The 25848-nt window shown below is 39.5% G+C and overlaps 1 protein-coding gene and 1 pseudogene across 1 annotated transcript; both read right to left on the bottom strand.

Moving 5' to 3' along the window:
• Positions 1-6227: 6227 nt before the first annotated feature.
• On the bottom strand, positions 6228-7558 carry LOC100756210 (annotated as a pseudogene).
• Positions 7559-8829: 1271 nt separating this feature from the next.
• Positions 8830-10270, bottom strand: LOC118237677 (upstream-binding factor 1-like protein 1). Its single transcript, XM_027411618.2, has one exon. The coding sequence runs from the start codon at positions 10268-10270 to the stop codon at positions 9005-9007; it is 1266 nt and encodes a 421-aa protein (XP_027267419.1). The 3' UTR covers positions 8830-9004.
• Positions 10271-25848: the final 15578 nt, after the last annotated feature.

Below are 25848 nucleotides of genomic sequence, written 5' to 3'. Positions count from 1 at the left end.
TTTCACCTTGCCTGCCTAAGGCACCAGGTTGTTCTAATGAAGAGCTGAACAGCCAATAGCTAAGCAGCAGAAGGAAAGGCGAGGCTCATAGGAAAAGAGAATAAATACAAAGAGATATCTAGGCTCAAGAAGAGAAGACTGAAGAAGGAAGAGAGAATAAGGGACTAGCCTTGAACAACTATCCAGTAGACACAGAAACAGTGAAAGGAAGATATACGGAATGTAAAAAGCATGATGCAAAATGTAGATGAAGAAAAAGAGGTTAATTTAAGTTAAAAGAGATAGCCAGAAATGGGTCTAACCAAGGCCAAGCTTTGAAAACTAATTGTATATCTCTGTATCATGATTTGCTAGCTGGTCTGTAGCACAAAAGAAAATGTCTGGTACAATTTGGTGTTTGGATGTCTAGTTCTTAATATATTTTGGAAATTGGACTTATGTCTAATGTGGGGTTGGTGAACATCTTTTCCCATTCTGTAGACAGCTGTTTTGTCCTATTGATGCTATCCTTTGCCTTACAAAAGCTTTTCAGTTTCATGAGGTACCATTTACTAACTGTTGAACTTAATGCCTGCACTATTGGTTTTGTGTTCAGGAATTTGTCTCCTGTGCCAATTCATTCCACACTTTCTCTTCTATCAGACTCGGTGAATCTGGATTTATGTTGAGGTTGTTGATCCACTTGGACTTCAGTTATATGCAGGCAAATAGATATGAATCTATTTGCATTCTTCTACACCTTGACATTCAGTTATACCTGCATCATTTGTTTAAAATGATTTCTTTTCTTTTTTCCCATTGTATAATTTTGACTTCTTTGTCAAAAATTGGATGACCAAAGCTGTGTGGACTTACATCTAAGTCTTTAATTCAATTCCATTGATACACCTGTGTTTTTATGCCAATACTATTCAGTTTTTTATTACTCTAGCTCTATAGTAGAGCTTGAAATCAAGGATAGTGATGCCTTCAGAAAGTCCTTAATTGTACAGGATTGTTTTTTAACTATCCTGGGTGTTTTGTTTTGTTTTTGCTATGAAGTTAAGTACTGTGCTTTCAAGGTCTGTAAGGAATTGTGTTGGAATTTTGATGGGGATTACACTGAATCTGGAGTTATTAATAATCCATCTATTTGCAAATTGAGGTAGAGATACTAAAGTCACATTTTTTCAACTTTTAAAGATTGACTACAGGTATATGGATTTATGATGGGGGATGTCCTTCTGTATGCTGTGAATATATATTTATCTTATTGGTTGATGAATAAAGCTGTTTTGGCCCATGAGCAGGCATGATGTATCCAGGCAGGAAATATAGGTGAGGCTACCAGACTAGGAGAAGGCTGGGAGAAGGAAATTGGAGTAACATGATGGAGCATTACAGGTAAGCCATAGCCTTGTGGTAATACATTGTTTAATAGAAATGGCTTAATAATTAAGAGAGAGCTAGCCAATAAGAAGGCTGAGATATTAGCCAAACAGTTTATAATTAATAAGCCTCTATGTGTTTATTTGGGACTAAGGGACTGTGGAACCAGGTTGGACAGAAACCTACATCTACAGATTTACATAGCCCATGAATAATTTCACTAACATTACATGTATTTTCTCTACATAGGGTATTGCCTTGACAAACCAAGTCTGCTATGCAAGTTGGAGCAGGAAGAAAAGGCTATAAAAAGAGGATACAGGAAGTCATACAGGCATTTCTACAGGTGAGCACAAGTTTATCTGGGCTCTTCTGAGAAGTCACTATGGCTTGGGGAGCCAGAGTGAAAAGTAATCTTTTCCTCTGACAAAGGTAGATGTGAATGTTGGGTATGAGCTACCACTATTTTTACTTTTCTCGCAACTCTGCCTTTGTCATGTCACACATTGGCCTGTGGAAGAAAAGCAATGAAGCAGTTCATTGTGTTTTGAATTTTAAGTCACAGGCTGGTAGATGTCTCCAAGGTTTGGAACCCATACTGCTCTTGCAGAGACCCAGAGTTTAGTTACCAGTATCTACATAGGAAGACTCACACCTGCCTATAATTCCAGCTCCTGGGGATCCAACCTTCTATTTACCACACACATCAGTATATACAAGCATACATAAATACAATTAAAATTTTTTAAATGTCAATTTTAAGTCACAATGCCCATTCTTGATAATTTATTTTGTCTATTTCTTATGAATCTCAGTATATGTCTATTTTCTTTAACTCCCGAAGTTTCCAGAACCCACTTCCCCTTCTTTCCATTCTTTGCTAAGTATTCTGATATCTCAGAGTCTTCCTTAAATGATGTATCCACCTCACCATTTTTCTTTTTCTTCTGTTGAGTTATTTTTCTTTTTAATTTGTTTCTGATTTGCAGACTGTACTTAAAAACAAGTGGCTAACTCCTAAAAAACTTAATAGCGGAAAAACAGTAAAACTGGAGGCAATTATTTCTGTTTTTTCCATGTTAGAAGAGGTAGAAAACCCAAAGAGTCATTATGAACAGTATCATTTAAACTTGAGGAAGTGCAATGTCTGTGAATCACCTCTTGTTAGGGACCCTGGGATAGGAGTGCTCTACTCTGAGTTAAAAAGTACTAAAAACTAAATAACTGCTTTCGATGACGATAAGGCTTTACTGTAAAGGCCTCGTTTAGTGCAATGTGTTCCTTATAAAAGCTAAGATATTGGGTGCTGGCATAATTTGACTCCTTAACTGACAGACATTAAACCATTTCTATTAGTCACAACTGTCTTGATTGAGGGACTAGCACCCAGAGCAGCCAGTCAGACTATTCAGAACCTTTGAAGAGTCCTAACGTACCATGTTGGGGTTCTCTAGAGTCACAAAACTTATAGAATGAACACATATGACTATATTATATATACATACATAGGAATTTACTGGAATGACTTACAGGTTATAGTCCAACAATAGCTATCTGTGAGTGGAAATTCAAGATCCTAGTAGTTACTCACTCAGTCCCACAAGGTGGTTTGTCTCAGCTGGTCTTCTGTATATGCTGGAATAACAAACAAGTAGGCTCCAATGCCAGTGAAGGAATGCAGATGCTGACAAGAGGAGGGCAAGCAGGCAGAGAATGAACCTTTTTTTTTCCATTGTCCTTGTATAGGCTTGCAGCAGAAGGTGTGGCCCAGATCTGAATTAAAAGGATCAGTTTTTTTTTTTTTTTACCTCAAAATCTAAATAAAAAGCACTCTTGCTGGGAGATGGTGGCACACTCCTTTAATCCAGGCAGAGGCAGGCAGGTCTCTGTAAATTCAAGGGCATCCTGGTCTAGAGGGTGAGTTCTAGGACTGTTAAACACAGAAATCTTATCTCAAAAAACAAAAATAAACAAGCAAAAAGTCAGTGACTTCCAGACTCAAGACAGGATCAAAGGTGTGCCCTCCATTTCTGGATTGTATTTTATTCCAGAGGCAGTCAATTTCACAACCAAGAATAGCCATCACAAGTGCCTTGAGTCCTGCTGTTACAAGCCTGACTGAACTTCAAGTGACCCTATAGCCTATTTCACTTAGGTCAGAGGGGCAGCATTTCCTGTGACAACCAGTGAAATGCCTACAACTGCTTCAATTGTAGTATTTGTTTCCTGAGGGTCTATGTCATGAGTGCTGCCCTTTCTTTGCATTGTTTTTCTTTCCTTTTTTTGGGGGGGGGGGCATTGTTTCAAGGCAGGTTTTCTCTATGACTTCTGAGGCTGCCCTGGAACTCCACTCTTGTAAACCAGGCTGATCTCGAACTTACAGAGATGTGCCTACCACTGCCTCCTGAGCGCTGGGACAAAAGTGATGTGCCACCATGGCCTCGCCGCTGTCTTTTCTTTGCATGAGTATCTACTATGTCTTTCTGTAAGAATATCAAAAATAAAGTATCCTTTATGTGTTTAAAATTATTACCATCTGGGTGACTATTAAATTTATGTTGTCAATTTCCAGTATTACTAGTTTTAACTTTTTGACAGATTTAACCATGTAACAGTTTTAATATTATCTTTATTAAAAAGATATTTGAATTCCTGATAACCCAAATTTAATGACTATAGCTTAGAGATAAATTCTGAGCTATGTCCACAAATGACTGGCTATTGTTCGAATTAGACAGTAAAAATATTTGATTTTTTTGGTTTATTTTTTTTTTGGCTTTTGGCTTATAATAAAATTTATGTTTATACCAGAAAACATAGATAGAACCTTTTAACAAGTATACAGAATTAATTTCTTGGGGGGGATATAAATAAAACTTTTAAACAGAATCAACCTGGTGTGGTTAAAATTTTTAACCTGTATTATTATTATAAATAGATATGAGAGCACATAGTAAACAGTTTACATTCTTCTCTGACATTTTTACAACTTTCTGTTGACAAATCTGTGCCTTTTTAGCTGAGGCATGGTACATTGCAGAAGGATCATGGTAAGGTGCTGCATCCGGGAATTTAAGTTACAATGAAAGGGGGCACCCAAGGTGGAGGGTTGTGGGCCAGGTCTTCCCAGGTTATGATGTAGGGAACCTAGTCGGGGTGTCTGTGGGGTCCAGATTGAACATCTTTTCTTTTACCTGTAAAATAATCTTAAGATTAAAAGAACCATCCCGAGGCCAGCCAACATTAAATGTTGGCCATTTGGAACTGCAGAAAGCTTGCCATTTTTTCTTCTTGACGTCCAGGTGAAAGACCCACCCGAAGAGGTACTTTCGTAGAGGGAGACCCACACCCAGGAATCAGCGAGGCCACGAACTGGATGCAAAAAACAAGAGGCTTTATTGGAGACGCGGGTACCCGGGGCGACTTAGCTTCAGTGTGGCTAAGCGCGCCGAGCCAAGGGAAAGGGGTCCTTATATAGGGAAAAAGGCGCAAGCTAGGAGCAGGGATTCTATTTGATGGTTCAAATGAGGCACAGAGCCATTCCAGATCAGCATATTCTCAAGGTCTGGTGTCTGGTACAACAGACTTGATTCCTCCCTCCGCGCCCAGGTGGCTGACCTTGGGACGAAGGTTCCCCAACGGGGGGGGGGGGCGTGGGGGCGAGGGGTGCCCTTTTCCCGCTCGGCCCCAGCCCACGGTGCTCGTTCTCGGGCCTGCCCATCTGGTGCTCGTTGCTCGGCCCCAGCCCCGAGGCGCGGTGCCAGGCGGGGCGGGCCGGGGGCGCGAGCCCTACCGGGGTGAAGGCTTGGGAGGCCCCGGCAGCTTCGGGGCAGGGGGCTCAGGGGCATTTCGAGCGGGTCTTTCACAGGGACTGGTTGTTGGCTCGGTCCTGAACATCTCCCCAGTGGTCTAGAGTCAGACTTAAGGGGGTTGTTAGTTGTTGTCCTGTTAGACCCCCGGAAAACTCAGGTATCCAGGGTCCCAAGCCACGACTTCGGTCACCCCAATCACCAGGCGGATTCGAGAGCTTGCTGCAAACTGCATGAGGCGTTATTGTAATTTAAGGAGCTAACCCCATGTTAGCTCGGGTCTTTCACCCATCCGCCATGTTGGATGGCTAGCAAAAGACAGCTCCTAGGGCCTCCCAAGAGATCTTATAGGGCAGCGTAAGGGGAGTGTCTAGGGGTATGCACAGGCTCATGATTGGTGTGCCTCCAGGCTTGGAGGGCTTGCCATGTGTTGATTGGCCAATTGGTTGTTATGGCCCATAGGCCCTCCCAGGGTGGTTGCTATGCTTTGTGCGTCATTGCTGTGCCCTTGTCCATAAAGCACACCCACGGCCATAAACATAGCCCCACAAGCTAACTTCTGATTGGTTCCTTGTCACAAGGCAGGCATCTGACCTCTAAGTGACCAAGGCAAGGTTATGGCAAGCAAGTGTTCGGCTGTTATGGCTGCCGAAAGGGAAGCTGGTCCCTTCAGACCCATGGTGGTCAGATGGTAAAAAACAAAAAAAAAAACAAAAAGACAAACATTGAGACAGTCAGGCCAAACAACAGAGACCATGCGGCTACAGAACGGCGCCAAACCAAAACGAAAGATTCAGACTGGGGCAGAGACTTTCATCGACCGCTCCCAGGGACAAGGGTTGCCTGCCTGCCCTCGCCCACCCAAACTCCCCATGGATCGTTCTCCAGGGGCCGACTCATAGGGGAATGACTCATCAGTCGAACTTGTGATTCTCTACACAGCCTGCATAGCCTATTCAGGGCTTCCGGATGGACAGACAAACAGAACATGAACATAAAGCTGATGGTTAAATCATTTTTAATTGAGATTTTATCCTGTTGGTAGCTTGTTCATTCCAAATCATCTACAGCCAATCTCTGAGCACTTACAATTCTCTAATGGTTGGAAGTTTGGTCAGACGCTTCTGGAAAACTGGTGGTGGAAGTCTGCTGCAACACTTGCAGCAGCCGCTGAATCTGTGCACACACAGCAATTGTGCTTTTCAGGTGGCTACACCCTTCTCATATCCACCTTGTGCTAGCAACTCTTCACCAAGCCATATATCTTCAAGGAAGAATTTTTGTATAGCTTCAGCATCTTTTACTTCAGGAAACTTGGAAAGCCCAGGTTTTTCCTTAGCAAACTCCTGTTTCTTTCTCCATTCTCAAAGCCTGTTCTTGAAGTTGGGGTCACTCTGCCTTTAAGGTCAAAGTAGATGTAGTATCCAATGAAGAGGTCACTGCACATGCCCGCTTAGATGGCACCTTTCCAGCTCACCTTCTTTGCTCAGCGGAGGTGTGTTTCCGGCCTTGAAGGCCAGCCAAGCATCAGTTTACTCCAACAGATCAGAACTTGTCCATAACATCTTTTTAATGTTATGTTTAACTGATTTTTAAGAACAGAACTTAAGAGAAAGAAAGATGCTAAGGGAAAAAAATAAGCATTAAAATAAGGGTGTGGGCTTTTCAGGAGAAAGTCAGTTATGGCTCAGTATTGTTAGCCATATAATCCATTTTAGTGGCTCTCAAGTTATACAAAAAAGCATTGCTAAGAAACTATCCTTCCTAGTCTTTCCATGTTTTACTTTTTAGAGAGAGGCTCTGATGGCTAACCTTGACCTTATCTGGAATCAACCAAAACCCAAGCATAGGACACAACTATGATGGACTATTTTTATTTTTTGGTCATATCAAGAAAATATTTCTTATCTCGAAGTGGTGGTACATGCCTTTAATCCCAGCACTTGGAGGCAGAGCCTGCTCCACAGAGTGAGTTCCAGGACAGTGTCCAAAGCCACAGAGAAACCCTGTCTCGAAAAACCAACAACAGCACAACAACAACAACAAAGGAATGAAAGAAGGAAGGAAGGAAGGAAGGAAGGAAGGAAGGAAGGAAGGAAGGAAGGAAGGAAGGAAGGAAAGGGTTTCTCTGTGTGTAGCCCAGGCTGGACTCCAATTCAGAGATCTGCCTGCCTCTTCCCCAGAGTGCTGGGATTAAAGGCGTGTGCTTCCACTACCCAGAGATGGATTGTTCTTGATGGAGTTATATCAGGTTGTAAGACCAACCCTACATCTGCACTACACTATCTGGTGGCAGTATCCATAAAAGGATCTTGAAGAAAGCTTCAACGTTTTGCCAGTTTTCCCTCACTGTCTTTGGTAAGCTTATCTACACTCCTCATTAGGCATGTTTAGCTTGTGTTAGAGCCTACTTCTCAAGATTGCAATGAATACTGATGACCAGCTGACTGTATTGTTGGCCTTTCTGTTAGCAGACAGCTATTGGCTTAGCAAGATGACAGATAGTAAGCCATGCTAATAAATCCCTTCTTAAACTGGGCATGGTGGTACAAACCTTTAATCCCATCACTTAGGAGGCAGAGGCAGGTTGATATCTGTTGGAGACCACCTTTGTTTACAGAATGAATTTCAAGATATCCAGTACTATACAGAGAACACTATAAAAAATTCCATCACTACATGATTAAAGATAAGATAAAAGTTAATAAACATCATTCATTAAAGTTGTTTAACTGGATAAGTAAACATCCAATTCTGGCTACATGTACAACTTTATTCAAATTCATATATAAACACAATTCCATGGCAGTAAATCCTATCAGTTAGCTAAAAATTTTTAAAAAGACAAATTTATCACTACTATTTTTTGATATTGTTGCATTTGATGCAACATCTTAAAAAGCTTACAAAAGCAAATCAGAGAGAGGTACAAGATTATAAATTTTGCAAGATATGCACCAAAATAATTTTCTCTTGGAATAACACATAAACAGTTATTCACTAAAATTAGAATCATAATGCACTGTAAATTTCAAAATGAAATTATTTTGACAAATTTTCTCTGCAATAAATGACATATATATGAAGAGATGCGCATATTTAATCAGACTTAAATATTATACACTGTAAATATTTATAAAAATATCCCAGTACTCTGTTAATATGTACAAGTTTTACAATTTATGTATGAGCCAAAATAAATAAAATGAATATCTATGTACAAATAAATAATTTCAATGGTTTTAAACGATTTCTATAAAGCTAATATTCATGAAAAGAACATACACTAAAGCAAAATGATAGGCAACATTAAATAAATTTAAAATGCAACTTTACAAAATAATTACAGTACTGTGGTGCTGATGAATGTATTAAACACATTAGATAAGGCCAGAGAATAGAGTATCTGTATCGATCTATTTGTGTTTCTGCTTATTCTGAATATCAGAGGTGAGATTGACTGTTTGAAACAGTAAGGCCTAAGAGATCCTTTCTAGAATTATCTGATACCACTTGTATACACAGTGCCTAACTTCATAAAACTCGTTCTATAGTTTGAATAAAATGTAAATAGCTTCTAGGGACTGTCTCAGGTGGGTCTTCGTAAGTCTATGGGCCTGATAAAGGCAATACTATGGGAAACTCCCTTCTCCCCAAACTGTAGTCCTTTGTATTTAGTAAGCAAAGGAAGGATGCAGGAGGAGAAAACAAGGGAGTACAACAGCACAGAGAAGACAGGTCCATCTCTGTCAGGGATGCTCTGGGTTTTAAAGGACAATTTAGGATATAAAAGGGAGCAAAATGGAGTCTTTATCTGAGCGTTCCCACTAAGGAAGATGTCCATTATCTTCACCTTCATCTGCACTGCTGGAGTCTGAAGAACTGCTAGAGTCTGAGGAGCTGCTAGAGTCTGAGGAACTGCTAGAGTCTGAGGAGCTGCTTGAGTCTGAGGAGCTGCTGGAGTCTTCCATCACATTCTTCCTGATTTCCTGGGAGTCACCATCTTGGCCCTGAATAGTCTTTCGGGAATCTCCTCTAGGAGCCAGCAGCCCTTGCATTTCTTCAGACCCGACTTGCTGCTCCTTTGCTGAGGTCGACTGCAGATGTGTTGGTTGACACTTGGGGTTTATGCCTCCAGACATGGCAAAGTTCTTTCTCTTACCATAGTTGGCTCGTGTCTCTTTGTATGCACCGTATTCCTCTGGTGACAATCCCTTGAGCCAGAGGTCCATCTCCACCCAGTATTGTTTCTGTAGCGCTTCAGCCTGAATGTTATACTGCTCTCTCATGTGCTGTGAGATTCGCTGCCATCGTCTGCTAATCTCAACCCGGCGCTGCCGAAGGGTTAGATGGTGCAGCTCCTGACTTGACCATGATTCTTGGTGAAATTTGTGATATCCGTTCATAGGGGGTTTCTTGGGTTCTCCCCGATATTTCATCACTGGGGGAAGTGTTTTTGGAATTTCTGTTTTTAGAGGGGACTTTACGTGTTTCATATCTCCTTGAGATTTCCTAGGGACTTTGGTTTGGTGGTTCCTGGGCACCACAGATTTCTCAGAATGTTCTACGTCTACACTGGATTGGTTTTCCCTGAATTTAGTCAGTTTTTCCTGAAACTCTTGGTTCTCCTTCTGGAAGTCCTTAATATATTTCTCCTTGATTTCTTTTGGCAGCTGCTTGTATTTCTCAGCCAGGATTTTGGTCAGCTGACTGTTGCTGTACTTAGGATACATCTCACTGTACTTGGCCCGCTGCTCCTTGTAAAAGCGCAGATAGGCAGTCAGGGGTCTTTTTGGGAAGTCAGGATATTTCTTTACTGTCTTAGTTTTCTGAGGTTCTTTAGTAAGTTCAGAGGCTTCCAGCACTAATTCTGACAGTGTGCGGGACTTCCTCAAATTATGAGAAATCTGCATCCACTTCTGTTTGCATACTTCTCCGGAAAAATGTTCAAAAGCTACTTTGTCCCAGTCTAGATCTTCCAGGGTTTTTTTGAATGATCGGGAGTCGTCTGAGGGTATATTATTTTTCATACATTCCAGTAACTTCCGAATGTCTTTTTCAGACCAGTGATTTTGTTTATCAAATGATGCCATTAATAACTTATGATCTGTGCCCACTAATAGTATTTCAGTTTGCAAACAGCTCAACTGTAGCTCAAACTGCTTACACAAACACATACAACTTAGTAGATAGATTCTGAATTCCACAGTTTGTGTGAATCTATTTCTGAGGAGAAATAAAAAGAATGCTAGGTTTCAGTATTGAAATTTACAATAACAAATCAGGTATCACTTGGAATATGTTTCTTACACAATTAATTTACTATTAACAATGTAAATTGAGATTTTCTCCTTTTGAAATAAAATGTTTTTTGCCATATATATATATATGTTTCAGCCTCCTTTTACAAACATTACCAGAGCTTACCTGAAAAATAAGGGAATGAAGTGGGCCATGACACCTTTATTCCCTAGAACCAGGGAGACAGATCTCTGTAAATTCAAGAGCAGCCTGGTATATGTATCAAATTCTATGACAACCAGGGCTATACAGTGATACTCTAATATATATACATATATGTGTGTGTGTGTGTGTGTGTGTGTGTGTGTGTGTGTATGAAAGAAGCACTAAGAGGGAGAAGCTTAAATGCACAAAAAGAGAGAGGGAGAGAGAGAGGAAGGAAGGAAGAAAAAAAGAAAGAAAGAAAGAAAGAAAGAAAGAAAGAAAGGCAAAGCCTGGTAGGGAATGGGATAAAAAGACAAAATAAAAAGAGAATGACTAAAAGAAAAAAGACTTCCCCACGACAGGGTCCCAAGCGTGGCTTATCTCTGGATAGAGCCAAGATGTTCATCACTTACTATTTATTTATTTATTTATTGGTTTTTTGAGATAGGGTTTCTCTGTGGCTTAGATGACTGTCCTGGAACTAGCTCTTGTGTAGACCAGGCTGGCCTTTAACTCACAGATATTTGCCTGCCTCTATCTCTCAAGTGCTGGGACTAAAGCTATGTGCCAACACCACCCTGCCCAGATCATTTCTTGTTTTTTTGTGCATATATGGTTTCAGGGCTAAATGCTCTCTGTTGGACAACCAACAAGAGGGCTGGCCATCTTGGGAGACTCTAATTCTCTCGAAGGACAAATCTTGAGAGTAAACTTCCCAATACTTGAGAATAACACTGAGAAATATTTTTAATTATAACAACATAAAAATGATAGATCCATCATTTAAAATTTCTCTGCAAAGAAGATTGATTTTAAGATTAGCTGAGTTGAAATAGAAAACATACTTTTAACTTTTCAAAATGAGTGAAAAATTAACATTATCAAGCACAGGCTTGCTTCCCATTCAGGATTTATTATTTTCTTAGTGCTAGGGATAGAACAAAACATGTACTAGGCAAACAATTAATGAGCTGAATCCCTAGCACTAGGAGCTAAGTAAACGTATAATGTTACTAAACGAATGTATCATAACACACCAAAAAATATTTTTTTGAGAATGAAGCATGTTAATTTATTTACAGTGTCAAATTATCAACAAAAGAGGTGGTCTTGTGCCCAGGAGGTGAGGTTGATTTCAATCTTCCATAACATAATAGGTACCCACATCTTCACCTTCATGACCTTTGAACTCTTCAAGGCAACCCTCAGTGCTTTTGCACAGATCTGGGAGAACTGGTTGTAGTTGAGTCCCCCCTGCCCCTAGTATACTACCAAGCCTGCCTGGAGGGCAGAACCGATGGGTCGCTTCAGAGTTGCCTCAGGCTGAACTGCCCCAGGAAGCTAAAATATTAATTTTTCTTTCTTTCTTTTTTTTTTTTTGGTTTTTTGAGACAGGGTTTCTCTGTGTAGCTTTGGAGCCTGTCCTGGCACTCGCTCTGTAGACCAGGCTGGCCTTGCACTCACAGAGATCTGCCTGCCTCTGCCTCCCAAGTGCTGAGATTAAAGGTGTGTGCCACCACGCCCGGCATATTAACTTTTAAAAAGCTTTAAATATAGCCAGGCCATGGTGATGCACACCTATAATTCCAGAACTCAGGAGGCAGAGGCAGATAAATCTGAGTCTGAGACCAGCCTGTTTTATAAAGCCAGTTCCAGAACAGTTGAGGCTGTTACACAGAGAAACAACAACAAAAAAAAAAGCTTTAAAATGTATTCAAGACTCAAGATGGAAGACGGTCCTTCTCATACTGCAGAAGGTCTTTTTTTTTTTAAAGTAAATTTTTAAAATTTAAGTTAGAAACAAGCTTGTTTTACAAGTCAATCACAGTTCCCTCTTTCTCCCCTCCTCCCCGGGTCCCCACCAATGCCCTATCCCAACACATTTCTGCTGCACAGAAATGGTGAAGCCTTCCATGGGGGAACTTTCAGCGTCTGTTATATGCTTTGGAGCAGGGCCTAAGCATGAAGGCTTTATATACATAGCATTTTTTAATTCTATAATGCACACTAAGTTTAGATCCCAAGCTAAAAATAGAACTACATGATAACTCCATACATTCAAAATTTAGGTTCACAAGGATTATAAAATAAATGGAAACATCACATTCATTTTCAATATTAAAATCATGATAGATTAAAACTCTGTAGCTTAACAGGAAACTGAAACTAATGACATCATCTTTATTAACTATGGCCAACAGATCTATTTGGGAATCTTTGAAATCAGAGAAAAATATAAAGTCATGTACTCAGGATTTCAATTTACCTCCAAGATTCTCTGGTCTCATCAATGCTTGCAGGAAACTCTGTCCTTTGCTTCAGCAATTCTGTGTCTTCATCTTCTCAACACTCTGCACAGTGGCTGTACTTCTAGAAGGTAACCAACCACAGTGTAACCACCTCCAAGCGCCTCTGAACTGAACAAATCCTGCAGTTGAAAACCCTTTATATTAGAGAGCCGGAAGCCCCACCCTAAGGTGGAGTGTTTAAGTGTTATCCTGATTTAATTAACTTCTACAATCTCCTTCCTTATCACACTGGATACACCTAGAGTGATGTTTTAGCCCTCATGTCTGTTTTGCTGTTCTGTTATGGATGATGTGGGCCACCTCACTGACATTTCCATTGATGACATGTTAATAAATTCAAAGAAACTTGTCATGATGGCAAATCTTGGTTCATCTAACATCTAAGCTCCTAGGCACTCCAGTAAGGAATTCTTTCTGTCTCTGTCTCTGTGTCACTGTCTATCTCTCTTTGCTTCAGTGAAATAGTGTCTCTCTGTTATGTAGCTCTGGCTGTCTTGGAACTTACTATATACACCAGGCTGGCATCCAATTTGCAGAGATCTACATGCCTCTACCTCCCATGTACTGGGATTAAAGGCATGTGTCACCATACCTAGATGACTAAGAAATTTTCCCAGTCAAATAATTTGGAGAAGGAAAATTCACTCCAAATCTAAGCCACATAAAAGGATATAGAAGAAACTTTTGGTTTGTGCTTACTTAGCCTCACTCATGCTGGAAATTTTGTCTGTCTTATTGCTGTCGCCAATATTAAATCTAACTTCATCAGGATTCCCACATAGACTGAAGAAGAGCAGCTTTCCAGGAATCCTCCAGGAATCCAGAGCCATATTTGGACTGCAGAAACATCCAGCCTCAAGGGCTGAACAGCTATTACATTCTGAGCCTTCTGGTTGTGAGACAGCCATTGTCAGGCTACTCAGAACACATCTTATAACACAATCTAGTAAGATCCTTGATAATTGTACAGTCAGTTTATCAGTCCTTTTCCTTTAGAGAACCCTGACTAATCCATGATTTCAAATATCACAATGAAACCTACTCTTCTAAAATATACAAATTTTAAACATCTATGTACTTAGTTTTATTGAAGATAGTTTATGCATTTTGGAGCTTAGGATAAATATCTTGGAACAGATTTGATTTTTGTAAAGGTTAGAAAGCATTGTTTGAATTAGCTACAGCCCAGTTTGTTGAATTCCACCATGATCCTACTACTGTCTCTTTCTTCCCTTGACCTGTTCACCTACTTTTCAAGGTCAAACCCAGAGTCTGTTGTTATAGCTTTATCATCTAATCATCCAAAAAGTTCCTTTAGTCATTTGCTGTTGGACAAGCCTGTCTAGTTCTGAGAAAAAGTAAGTATTCTTCACAGTAGGTATGTAGTGAAAAGGACTAGAGTCTCGCTGGAAGTTTTTCTCAGGTAGCTTGTGGCTTAAGCATGGAATTAACACTGATTTGTTTTGTTTTATTTTGTTTTTGAGACAGGGTTTCTCTATGGCTTTGGAGGCTGTATGGAGTCACCCTAGCCCCGCCCAATAGTCCTGGGGCAGGTACCAGGTGGACCCGGGGACTCGCCCAGAAGGGCGTGGTGAAGGAAAGCCAGGGTGACGTAAGGGAGCTTCTTAAGGGGCTGCACGTGGGGACCCGGGGCCCTTTTGTTCTGGCCGTGCTGGCTGGGTTCTATAACCTAGCTCTGGCCTGTGTTTTACCTTGGTGTCTTCTGGAATAAAGAGACATTAATCTTACACGTGGCGCCCAAGAATCTCACGACCCTGAAGAGCCAACGGGCATCCAGGAGAATCAGTGAGTTACTCCCCTCCCCCGCCCTTACCCGGGCCCAGTGCCCCGGTTAAGGGGCACTGGGCCTGACTCCCGCTGCGGTGTTGGCGTGAGATCTGCCCGCTCGCTGACCCACCCGCTTGCAGGCCCGACTCTTCTGCTCCCCGCTTGCGCAGGCGCCGGTGCACACTGCGGCTCAGCAGCGAACAGCAGGGCTCTTGCCTAATCCCGCCACTGGGACTTCTGACCCGCCGTGTGAGAGCCGTCCGCCCCCGCAGGAGACCCGGCCTGGCTTTGTCTTGCCCTCCGGCTACCTGGGAGAATTCTCCCGGGCACTCACTTTAGCTAGCTACGTGTGTGCGCTTAGGGCCTGAACGCAGGAACTCCCTGAGCACACAGCGGTGGGTTTTCAGCTTTCATTTACAGGGAAAGCATCTACTCCCTCTGTTCCCGCCTGCCTGTCTACACCTGCTGCCGCCGTCTGCGGCCAGACCCTGGCAGGGTAAGTCTTTCAACTCTAGCCGTGGGCACAGCCACCTGCCTGACGCAAATACCCGACAGGTAAGTTCTAAAAAGTTCCTTAGCGGCAAAAGCAGAATTCTGTGAGTCAGATCCTACTCTAGATAGACGCGCTGCGCCATCTGTTGGCCAGCATGTGGTTACTACAACCGGAAATGAAATTACCAATAAATATGGCTACATTTCCTTTGCAGTTAGACATGTATAACATCTCTTATGCTTACATGAATTCACTGCTGGAGGAGCAGGCAGACTTACAAAATATGGGCTTACATGTTTTGTTAGCTGTGACTTTCTTGATTCACGTGTCGTTGTTCCTCAAGAACAGAAGGAAGGTTGATCTCTCTACCCACTTGCAGGACATACAAGCCTTATGTAGCCAGGCTCTAAATGAATCAAAACTTACCTATTCATCGATTCTTGAGCTGTTAGAACAAAAACTGGACGATGGGTTTCATTCCTTTATGAGTAAAATAAACATGTTAACTAATAAATCTCCTCTTCCTTTCAGAGTGGTCCATGTGAGTCATGGTCCTTTATTCACTATAGACCTTCCACTCCTTCAAGTCTCAGCAAAGTGTTTGGGAAATGAGCTAGGAGCTAATTTAGCTTTCTCTGCCTGAAATGCTGAATGCAAAAATATTTATTTTTTAGTCTACAAAGTGTTTAGTTATCATGCTTTTATCCTGCCATCCTCTCCTGCACCTCTGATTCCCTGTCTTTATTCTTTTGCAATTGTGCTGCATATAAGTTTAAATATATATCCAGGAGTCAGAGATGATATAGACAGGTATGTTGACATCATTACCCACCTTCTACACTAATCAACCTATAGAAAACTGTATTTATTTTTCACCCAGGACTCATTTCTCCCTCTCCGATAGCTTCAACTCAAAACTAGAACATCTTATTTCACCTGAATCTCCAAGTGTTTAAAGGATTCAGCACACTGGAAATACTAGAATTCAATTTTTACTTACAAAAATAACCATAATGGCTCTTGTCTTCAAATTTCTTCTTGTCATTAAAAGTAACTTTTACACAGTTTGTCTGAATTGGGCCCCAATATTGGTAACCCATTAAATGTAATATGCACTTGAATTTTCTAGGAAACAGCTACCCTTCCATCAATCATTTTCTTTCTTTACTTTTTATATTTTAAGAACTATAGTATTTTCTGAAGGAATCTTATTAATTTGATGATGCAGGACATCTTTCAGCATATTCTTCCTCCCTCTGCTACTTAAAACTGGTATTGGTTAGCTAAGGCTTGATAATATTTTACTTCTTTGATCATCTTTTCTCATAGGACAGTTATAGCATATATTTCTCTTCATATTATGTCAGAAGTCATCAATTAAGAGACTAGATATACCAAACTTTTAAAATCATTGTGGAATTAATTCTGTTTTTCTTTTCTTCATTTACCAGCTGGAATAAGTTATACAAATAAACATTTTTATTAACAAATATGTCTTTGTGAGGAAATTATAACTCATCAGTTATCCAAAAGTGTTAACTATTTTCCTTCCATATTAATATAAAGACCAAATAAGGTTTCCTTTGGAAGAGAAAAAACAGCTTTGATGTAGAATTTAAACAAGGTAAATTTACACTTTTAAACATGTAACCATGTATATGATAAATATGTGGCCATCAAAATATCTCTGCAGTGAAAACGTCCAAACATCATTTTTCTATACTATAATAAATATAAATTAATTGCATGTGATATACTCTCATGGGTCTGGTTCTGATTCCACAATGTATTTGTTTTGTTTAATAAGTACCAGTCATTTATTAATTTTTGGATGAGTGGTATTCCATCTTATAGACAGTCCATACTTTATCCTTTCACCAGTGGAGGGAATATGTGCTTTTCCTAACATTGATTACTTGTCAATAAAACTGCTACAAACATGTATGTTAGAGCATTTTAGTTTTTATATTTATATTATTTTTAATTACATGTGTGTATGTGTGTCACATATGCATATACATGTATATGTGGACAAGACCCATAAATCTCGCCTCCAGTAATTATTGAAAAATTGGAATGTTAAAAGTTCAAAGCCTAATTACAATCTATCTTGCCTATCCTCACCCCCTTTAATAATAATTCTACAATCCCCACTTCTGTGTCTGAGATATTATCCTTATGGCTTTCTGGTTAAATGTTATCCAGTCACTTATTTTCACCAAACAAAAATATAAGATTATCACTAGCTAGCATCTGAGACTTACAGCAAACGTTTCTCCAATTCATTCTAGCCTACCAACTTGATGTTTCTACCAATGTATTTTGAGAGCGTCATGATTTATGACTTTGCATTGCTGTGAAAACGTCATGTGATTGCACATTTGCACAAAGAACTGGGGTAAGCTGATTCAGTGTTGCAGGGTCATGGTACTCATGTTTGGCTCCAGGAAAAAAGACTATCTCATTTCACTTGAGATGAGACTAGTGACATTTATACTAGCAATGAATGAGAGTTCCTTGTTCTGTATCCTCAGGAGCACTATGTATTGTAGGACATTCCTATGTTAGCCTTCCCAAGATGTGCACTGTGCTATCTTAGTGAAACTTAATTTGAAATTCCTCACTGAGGGATGATGTTAAACACATTTTCATGTGCTTATTTGACATTTGTATATCTTTGAATTGAAATATCTATTAAAAGATTCCATCTATTTCAGCTTTACTATGTTTGTTTTGATTTCTATTGCTTAATATAAGTGTTACAAATACATTCTTCAAATGTCTGCTGTGTTTGAGAGTTTTGTATTTATCCTACATTGTCAAATATGTAGTAACCCCAGAGTTACTGCCTTTTTACTTTATCTTTCTATTTGGTGTACTAGCTAAGAAACCTTGACTTAAGCACACTCTAGAACTATTTTTTCCTATTTGGCTTCTCTGTTGTAAAATTTAAAATTATCATGTAGGTCTATGTTCTATTTTGTGTTGATTTTATTTCTATGATATGTGTTCTTTTCTTTCTATATCCCCAATCCATTTTTAAATGTGAGTCTATTTATCTACTATCTCTATCTAGGAGAAAATCTAGATTTACATTGTATTGTCCCTTCCATCTCCAATATTGCATAAATTAACATATTTTTCTTACACTTAAGAGTTTATTATTACTATCCTTAGCATGAGGTACATTGTAACAATGATAAGATTTGCCGTTTCTGTGATGGAAATTCTTTGCAAAGTTAAAAAAAAAAACTAGTTATCCTCAGGCAAATAAATCATTCATCATTTTTAGACAACCACCTAAATTATTAAAACTGTGAAATCAATAAGTATGCTCAAAGATAACTTGGTTGATTTGTCTAGGCTTCAGTCACAGACATGAATTTAGAGACTTTCTGGGATTCAGGAGAAATCAATTTATTCTCGGACTTTAACTCAGACTGCCACAAAGTCTTCACTACTGACCAAACAGCTAGACATAATGAGGGAGAGATGGACAATTTGATTACCTTTACAATTGTTGGCCAGCTCAAGTTTCTCTCCCAGCGCTTCTCTAGTTCCTCAGCTCTGAGTTTGTCTTTCAAAAGTTTATGTTGTTCTCGTTATTTCATGAGATATTCATTGCTAGTTGCTAACTTCTCTGATTCCAGTATAAACCTCAGGCAAAAAAAGGAAGGAAACTGAGATGATTTGTTTCACCAGTGCTAGCAGATCCAGTGTTTTTGACAAAGAGAAGACAACACATAGACATACCTTGGGCATTAAGTGAGCAGTTTACCTTCTACATCTATTAATTAAAGAAGGTCTAGAAGGGAAATAATAAGCAGGAAAATTCTGGGCAGGGATTGCATGTACATCTCTCTAAACTAAAGTGTTTGTTCAATTTTTGATAGAAGAGATTACTATTTATTTTCCAGTTGATTTGTGGATTAATGGTCATCATTGGCAAACAAGGGTTGAAGCATATTTTTATCAGATGAGGTGGATGTTAAGGCCATACTAGTTCTAGCACCAAGGAGATGCTACTACAGGGACCCTATGCCAACTTTCACATTTTATTTCATTGAGACCTGATAATTTTAGAAGTTTGAGTCCCTGTTTGCATTACATCCTAATATTTTATGTGGTCCTAAAGAGTGTGTTGGGGATTCTATATGTTTGATCAAGGGGTATCTATGTAACTTTATTTTTTCCATTGTGTTCTGAGAGATATGGCATGTCACCTCAAGAATGCCATCCAGAACCAGTGTTGACCTCAGCATTCCATCTCTTTTATTTTCCATGTAACCAGGGAAAACTGAGGGAGACTAGATTTCTGTTTACTTGGCTCAATGTATAATGATGGTGCATGGAACCTTTATAAAAGCTTCCCAGTGGTACAGTGTGAGTTGAAGATATTTTATTATTCCAAGTAATTGAGTTTTAGATTATCTACTACAGAAACACACATCACTTACCCAGACTTGAGTGTTTAACATTCATTGAACAAATTAATGGAGAAAATGTTTTAGTGTCTAATATTTTGAAAGAACTTGTTTATTATAAACTGTTTGAAGTTGAACCTACATTTTTACAAAATACCCCATAATCTATAATTATACCCACAAAAGTAACTTATAAATTATAAAGGAAAATTATACTTCTATTTTGGGACTGGGGAAGGACTCTTTGAACAGTTCTTTGGCAACAAGGTTTATCCAGGATCCACTAAGAATGTTAAAACAGAGGTATTAATTTAGTAATTCTTCAAATATTTACTAGGTGCCAACTGTGAGCCAACCATTTAGTTAACATTTCCTATTATTCAAACATATAATATGTGAGTCTCTACTGTGCAGTTAAGTTCTAATTTCCACCAGGCCTGGCAAGTTAATTCTATCCCAGCATTTGGGGAAGAAACATGTATTGTATTTCATCCTATTGTGTTCGTCTTACAAAGAGGACACTGTTCTACTAGGAGATATGTGTCCCTAAAGGCACTCATATTATAAACTACATTTGATAGCTTCAATGTTAACTGAGAGGGTCATTAAAGTTTATATGCAAACTGACAAGCCTGGCAATTTCTACTCCAGAACACTTTATGAGGTCAAGGAACTGAGAGCAGTCAAGGAGGAGTAGGTTAGAGACAGACACTAGGGACTATAAAATGGAGGCTCTCCTCCTGAGAGGAACTGAACTACCACTAGGAATACGAAAATGTATAATTTGGGATAATTACTTCATTTAAACTCTTTAGCTTCCTAAATTGAATTCTGCTGTGCTGAGTAGAATTACAGAAATCTTTGTTCTTTCTGTGGATACAAAAGAAAGGAATTATTCTGGAATATAAAGAAAGTGTCCCTGGCAACTCCTCAGGCATCTTCTGTTGAGAAGCTGGTCTTCCCCATTCCTGGATCAGCTGAACCAAGCTCAGTGATTCCATTTTGCTTTAGTTGACTTCACTCAACTGCTCCCCATCCCTGATAAACACATTCTGCTGAGCTTAAACTTCTGTCCAACCACACAACCTGCTCCAGGTTTTTTGTTTTTATAATCTATCTATCTATCTATCTATCTATCTATCTATCTATCTATCTATTTTATGACCTGACTGCTGTTTCACCTCCTTCCTCTCCTCAGTCTGGCACCTACAACTCCCATCTGCACCAACACATCAACTCCTCCTCCCTTTTTATTTAGATAAGGTCTGGTCTCCCATGAATATCAAGCAATGATGGCATATCAAGTTTAAGGCTGGACAAGGAAGCTTAGTATGAGTGTAAGAATCACCCAAACCAGAAAAATAGTCATAGACAGCCCCTGCTCCCACTGGTAGGAGTCCATAAGAAGAGCAAGCTATATGTCTGGAACATATATGCAGAGGGCATGATGTCTCCCTGTTTGTTGGTTCAGTCTCTGTGAGGCCCTATGAGCCCAGATTATTTGATTATGTGGATTTTCTCCAGGTTTCCTTGAACACACTGTCTCCTATAATCCTTCCTCCCTGTCATCCTAGGATTCCCCAAGTTCCACCTAATGCTTGGTAATGGATCTCTGCAACTATTTCCATCAGTTTCTTGAAGAAACTCTCTGATGATGGTTGGGCTAAGCACCCATCTATCACTATTGGTAGATTATTATTAGTAACCATTTCACTAATTATTTTGCCACTTATATGTGGGTCTATATTATGTCTCTGTGATATCCAGGGCTGTGGAACAGTCCTTTTCTGAACAATGAATATGTATTATTCTCATTGGCTAATAAAACTGATTGGCCAATATCCAGGCAAATATATATATATATATATATATATATATATATATATATATATATCAAACTAGGATACAGGAAGGAAAAAGGGCAAAATGAGAGAGTGAAGTTAGTTGACAAGAGATGCAGAGGTAGAAGGACATGCTGGGAGACAGGTAAAGTCATGATCTGTGTGGCAGAGGGTACATAAGAAATGTGGGTTAAGCGGGGACATGCCTTTAATCCCAACACTTGGGAGGCAGAGGCAGGTGGATCTCTATGAGGTCGAGGCCATCCTGGTTTACAGAGGGAGTTCCAGAGCATGCTCCAACACAACACAGAGAAACCCTGTCTCCAAAAGCCAAAAAGAAAGAAAGAAAGAAAGAAAGAAAGAAAGGGAGAAAAAAAGAAAGTGTGGGTTAATAGAAAAATGCATGAGTTAGCTAGTAATAAGCCTGAGCTATTGTCTGAGTATTTACAATTAATAAAAGCTTTTGTGTGATAATTTGGAAGCTGAAGCCTGGACAGGAACCCATTGTCTACAACCCAACTTCTGGGGTCTGGCCTTCCTGGGATCCCTCTCCAGGCATGGGTCTCAAGCTGATTCAGTCAGTGGTTGGTCACTCCCACCCTCTCTGTACATTTATAGCTCAGCACATCTTGTAGGCAGGGCAAATTGTAGATTGAAGTTTACATGTTTGGCTAGTCTGGAAGTCTTTCCGGGTACTGGAGATGGCCAGTTCAGATTCCATATCTCCAATTTCTAGTAGTCTCAGCTAGGATCACCTTTGTAGTTTTCTAGCTGATCTCTGAGATCCCTCCCATTTCCAGTTGTCTCTCTCATTACTCTCTCCCTCCTTCCTCCTCACACCTGATCCCTCCCCACCTCCTCATCCACCCATGCTATCTATTTGATTTCCCCTTCCCAACCAGAGAAATGCATGTGTTCCCCCCAAGCTTTCCCTGTTAATTACCTTCTCTGTGTCTGTGGATTGTAGCATGTTTAACCTTTGCTTTTTACAGCTAATATCCACATATGAATGAGTACATATCATGTTTGTCTTTCTGGGTCTGAGTTACCTTACTGAGGATTCTTCTTTCTAGTTCCATACATTTCCTACAAACTTCATGAGGTTATTGTTTTTAATAAATGAGTAATGCTCTATTGTGTAAACATACCATAATTTCTTCATCTGTTACTCAGTTGAGGGACATCCAGGTTGTTTGCGGGCTCTGGCAACTTCAAACATATTTCTTCACTGAGAGTTCCCACAAGTTCCCATTTCATTAACTTTGAAACTGGTCTTAGGGGTTTGAAACACAAGTAGCCCTAAATTTATCAGAAAATGTTTTTGGATATAAGGATTTGTAGCCAAATGGCTGTGCATTTAAACCTGCTCTAAGTAAGTGGAAGTCATATATAAGTTGTGAAAAGAGTCAAATTGTTTTATGTCATAGATTCTCTGGGTAAGGGACTCTTATTTTCATTATGATATATTATTAACATTATAACTCATACTTTCAATTTGTGTCATAATTAACAGGAAAGAGATCATGATGGAATGAAAGTCAATGAATGCAATTAATGTTTTAAAGTCTTCAGCATGAAATCGAACCTTACTCAGCACAAGCGAAATCATACTGGAGAAAAGCCCTATGACTGTAGTCAGTGTGGAAAATCATTCCCCAGTAAATCTTATCTTACAGTTCACAGAAGAATCCATAATGGGGAGAAACCATTTGAATGCAATCACTGTGGGAAAGCATTTAGTAACCCCTCATCCCTTAGACTTCATGAAAGAATTCACACTGGGGGATAAGCCCTACAAATGTATCCAGTGTTTTCATGTCATCGGTACCAGTTGTAACCTCAAAAGCCACAAGAGAATTCACACAGGGGGTGAGAGTCATCATGAATGTACTCAGTGTGGAAAAGCCTTCAGTACCAGGTCTTCTCTCACTGGACATAATAGCATTCATACTGGAGAAAAACCCTTTGAATGCAAGGATTGTGGAAAAACCTTCAGGAAGAGCTCCTATCTAACCCAACACTTAAGAACTCCAAGTGGAGAGAAGCCCTATGAGTGCAATGAGTGTGGGAAGTGCTTAAGCAATAGCTTCTCTCTAACTGTGCACAAGAGAATACATACTGGAGAAAAACCGTATGAATGCAGTTACTGTGGAAAAGCTTTTTATAATCTGTGAGCTGTGAAGAAGCACTTAATGACTCATACTTGGCAAAAATCCTATGGATGTAATGATTGTGGGAAATCTTTCACCACTAACTCCTACCACTTTGTGCACAAAAGAGTACATAACAAGTGGATATAAATGGTGGTGAGAAATTACTGAAAGTTTTGTCTATCCTAAGAGAACTTGAGAGAATTTACATCAGGGATACAAACTATTTATTGCAGTATAATAAATACTCATCCCAAACTTTGTGGCTTTAAACAAATACCTCATGCTTTATAGGTCACAGTATGAGGGCACCTTAGCTGTGTAGTTCTTCCTCAGGTCTTCTCATAATCTTACAGCAAGCAGAACTGCATCTTGTAAAGTTGTTATCGAAGGAGTTACTTCTAGGGTGGCTCATCACATGCCTGTGAATTTACTGTTGGTTATTAACAGGAGACCTTCACTGACTTACCATGAAGGCCTTTCGACATGATTACATTTCTTTATAATATGGCAAAAGAATAACCCTTCCCCCCAAGGTTTCCAAGTAAATCCAATTAATAAAATTGAGCATCATTCATAAATGTCTTCAAAAGGTATAGTTTCACATCTTCTCTATTCTACTGAACAACCACAGACCAGCCTTGATACAACATGAGAGAAAACTACAGAATATCTCAGGTTCAGCAGACAGCTCTCTGAGAACCATCTGAGAAATGTGCCAAGAAATTAATGAAGTCTTCAATAGACCTACATCCTTTTAATAAGTATGAAATGTCATTCAGTAAATTGTTAAATCTCTCTGCAAAGACATCTGTGTGATAATGTTTTTTACTTCACTTATTGTAATATACCACAAAGATGGTGTGTTTGTAAAATCTTGGTTAGTAGAGGTTTGGTCATGTAGTAATGGTCTCCAGTGATGTCAGAACTTTTTAGTCTTTCTTGTGAGAATTCACAATACTGAGGAACAAAAGAAATTCAGGAAACTGTACAACAAAGTGTTCACATTGCTCACCACTGATAAGGAGGTGCTCTACTGTGATAATCGGAAATCGTTAACTATTTTCCTTTCTTAGAGATGTATGAGAATGCTTTTTGATATGCCCCCTGGAGTATCATGCATTGGCAAGCCCTCAGGATTCCTGTGATGTGGGAAAAAATTGGTAATGATTCCTCTTAAGCACATAAATTTGAGGGACACCTTAGGAAAGTGAATAAATACATGCCAGGATGCTTCAGCATCAGCTTTCCAGTGAGTTACTGTGTAGTAAAATTTATACTGGACATGAAATGGATGTGTGTGGAGTTACATCTGCTAGTAGATAGTATCAGTAGGTTCAGTTACCAAATTATTAATTTTCAATCTTTGTTTTATAAACATGTATGTCTATATGTATAATCCTACCCACCCTCCCCCAAAAAAGAAAATACCACAGCCCTTCACTTTCACCAAATTCCAACACAATGTATTTGTAGCTTATGTTCTGAAGGGCTGCTTGTGGTGGCACAGACCAGTAATCCTAGCACTCAGGAGACTCAAAGGGTGGATTGTGAATTTGATGCAAGCTGGAACTAGCTGTCATGGTATTTTTCAGAGTATAGGACTTTTCAATATTGTTCCTTTTTCTTCTTTCTGTCTTGAAATAACCTAATGTACATTTTTTCATGCTTAGAGCCAACAAGATGGCTCAGCAAATGATGGTGTTTGCCACTAAGCCTCACATGAGTTCATTCTTCAGAACCCAGACTGTGAAAGCAGACAACAGACTCCCATGAGTGCTCCTCTGACATCCACACACATCAGTGCAACAAAATAAATCAATATTTTTTAATCTAAATGTGTATTAAAATAATATGCCAGGGGGGCTGGACAGATGATTCAGCAGTTAAGTGCATTGCTGGCTGCTCTTCCAGAGGACCAGAGTTCAATTCCCAGCACCCACATAGCAACTCATAAATGTCTGTAACTCCAGTTCCAGGAGATCATACACCCTCCTGTAGAAATACATGCACACAAACCATCAGTGCACATAAAAATAAATCAATCATTATGCCAGGATTTCTTGAAGCCTAAAGACTGACACCATGAAATTTGGAGGCTGAGGGGAAACCCTGACTTCTCATTTATTTTCTGTTCCTCTCACACTTTCCTGGCAAGTGGCAAGATCTGGAGTGAGAAGAATGGTTTTCTTTTGTTTTGTTTTGATTGAGATGACATAAA

This window comes from Cricetulus griseus, chromosome 4 (assembly GCF_003668045.3).
Source record: "Cricetulus griseus strain 17A/GY chromosome 4, alternate assembly CriGri-PICRH-1.0, whole genome shotgun sequence".
Taxonomy (NCBI): Eukaryota; Metazoa; Chordata; class Mammalia; order Rodentia; family Cricetidae; genus Cricetulus; species Cricetulus griseus.
The sequence above is the reverse complement of the archived record's forward strand: the minus strand, read 5'-3'. Positions and strand labels throughout refer to the sequence as shown.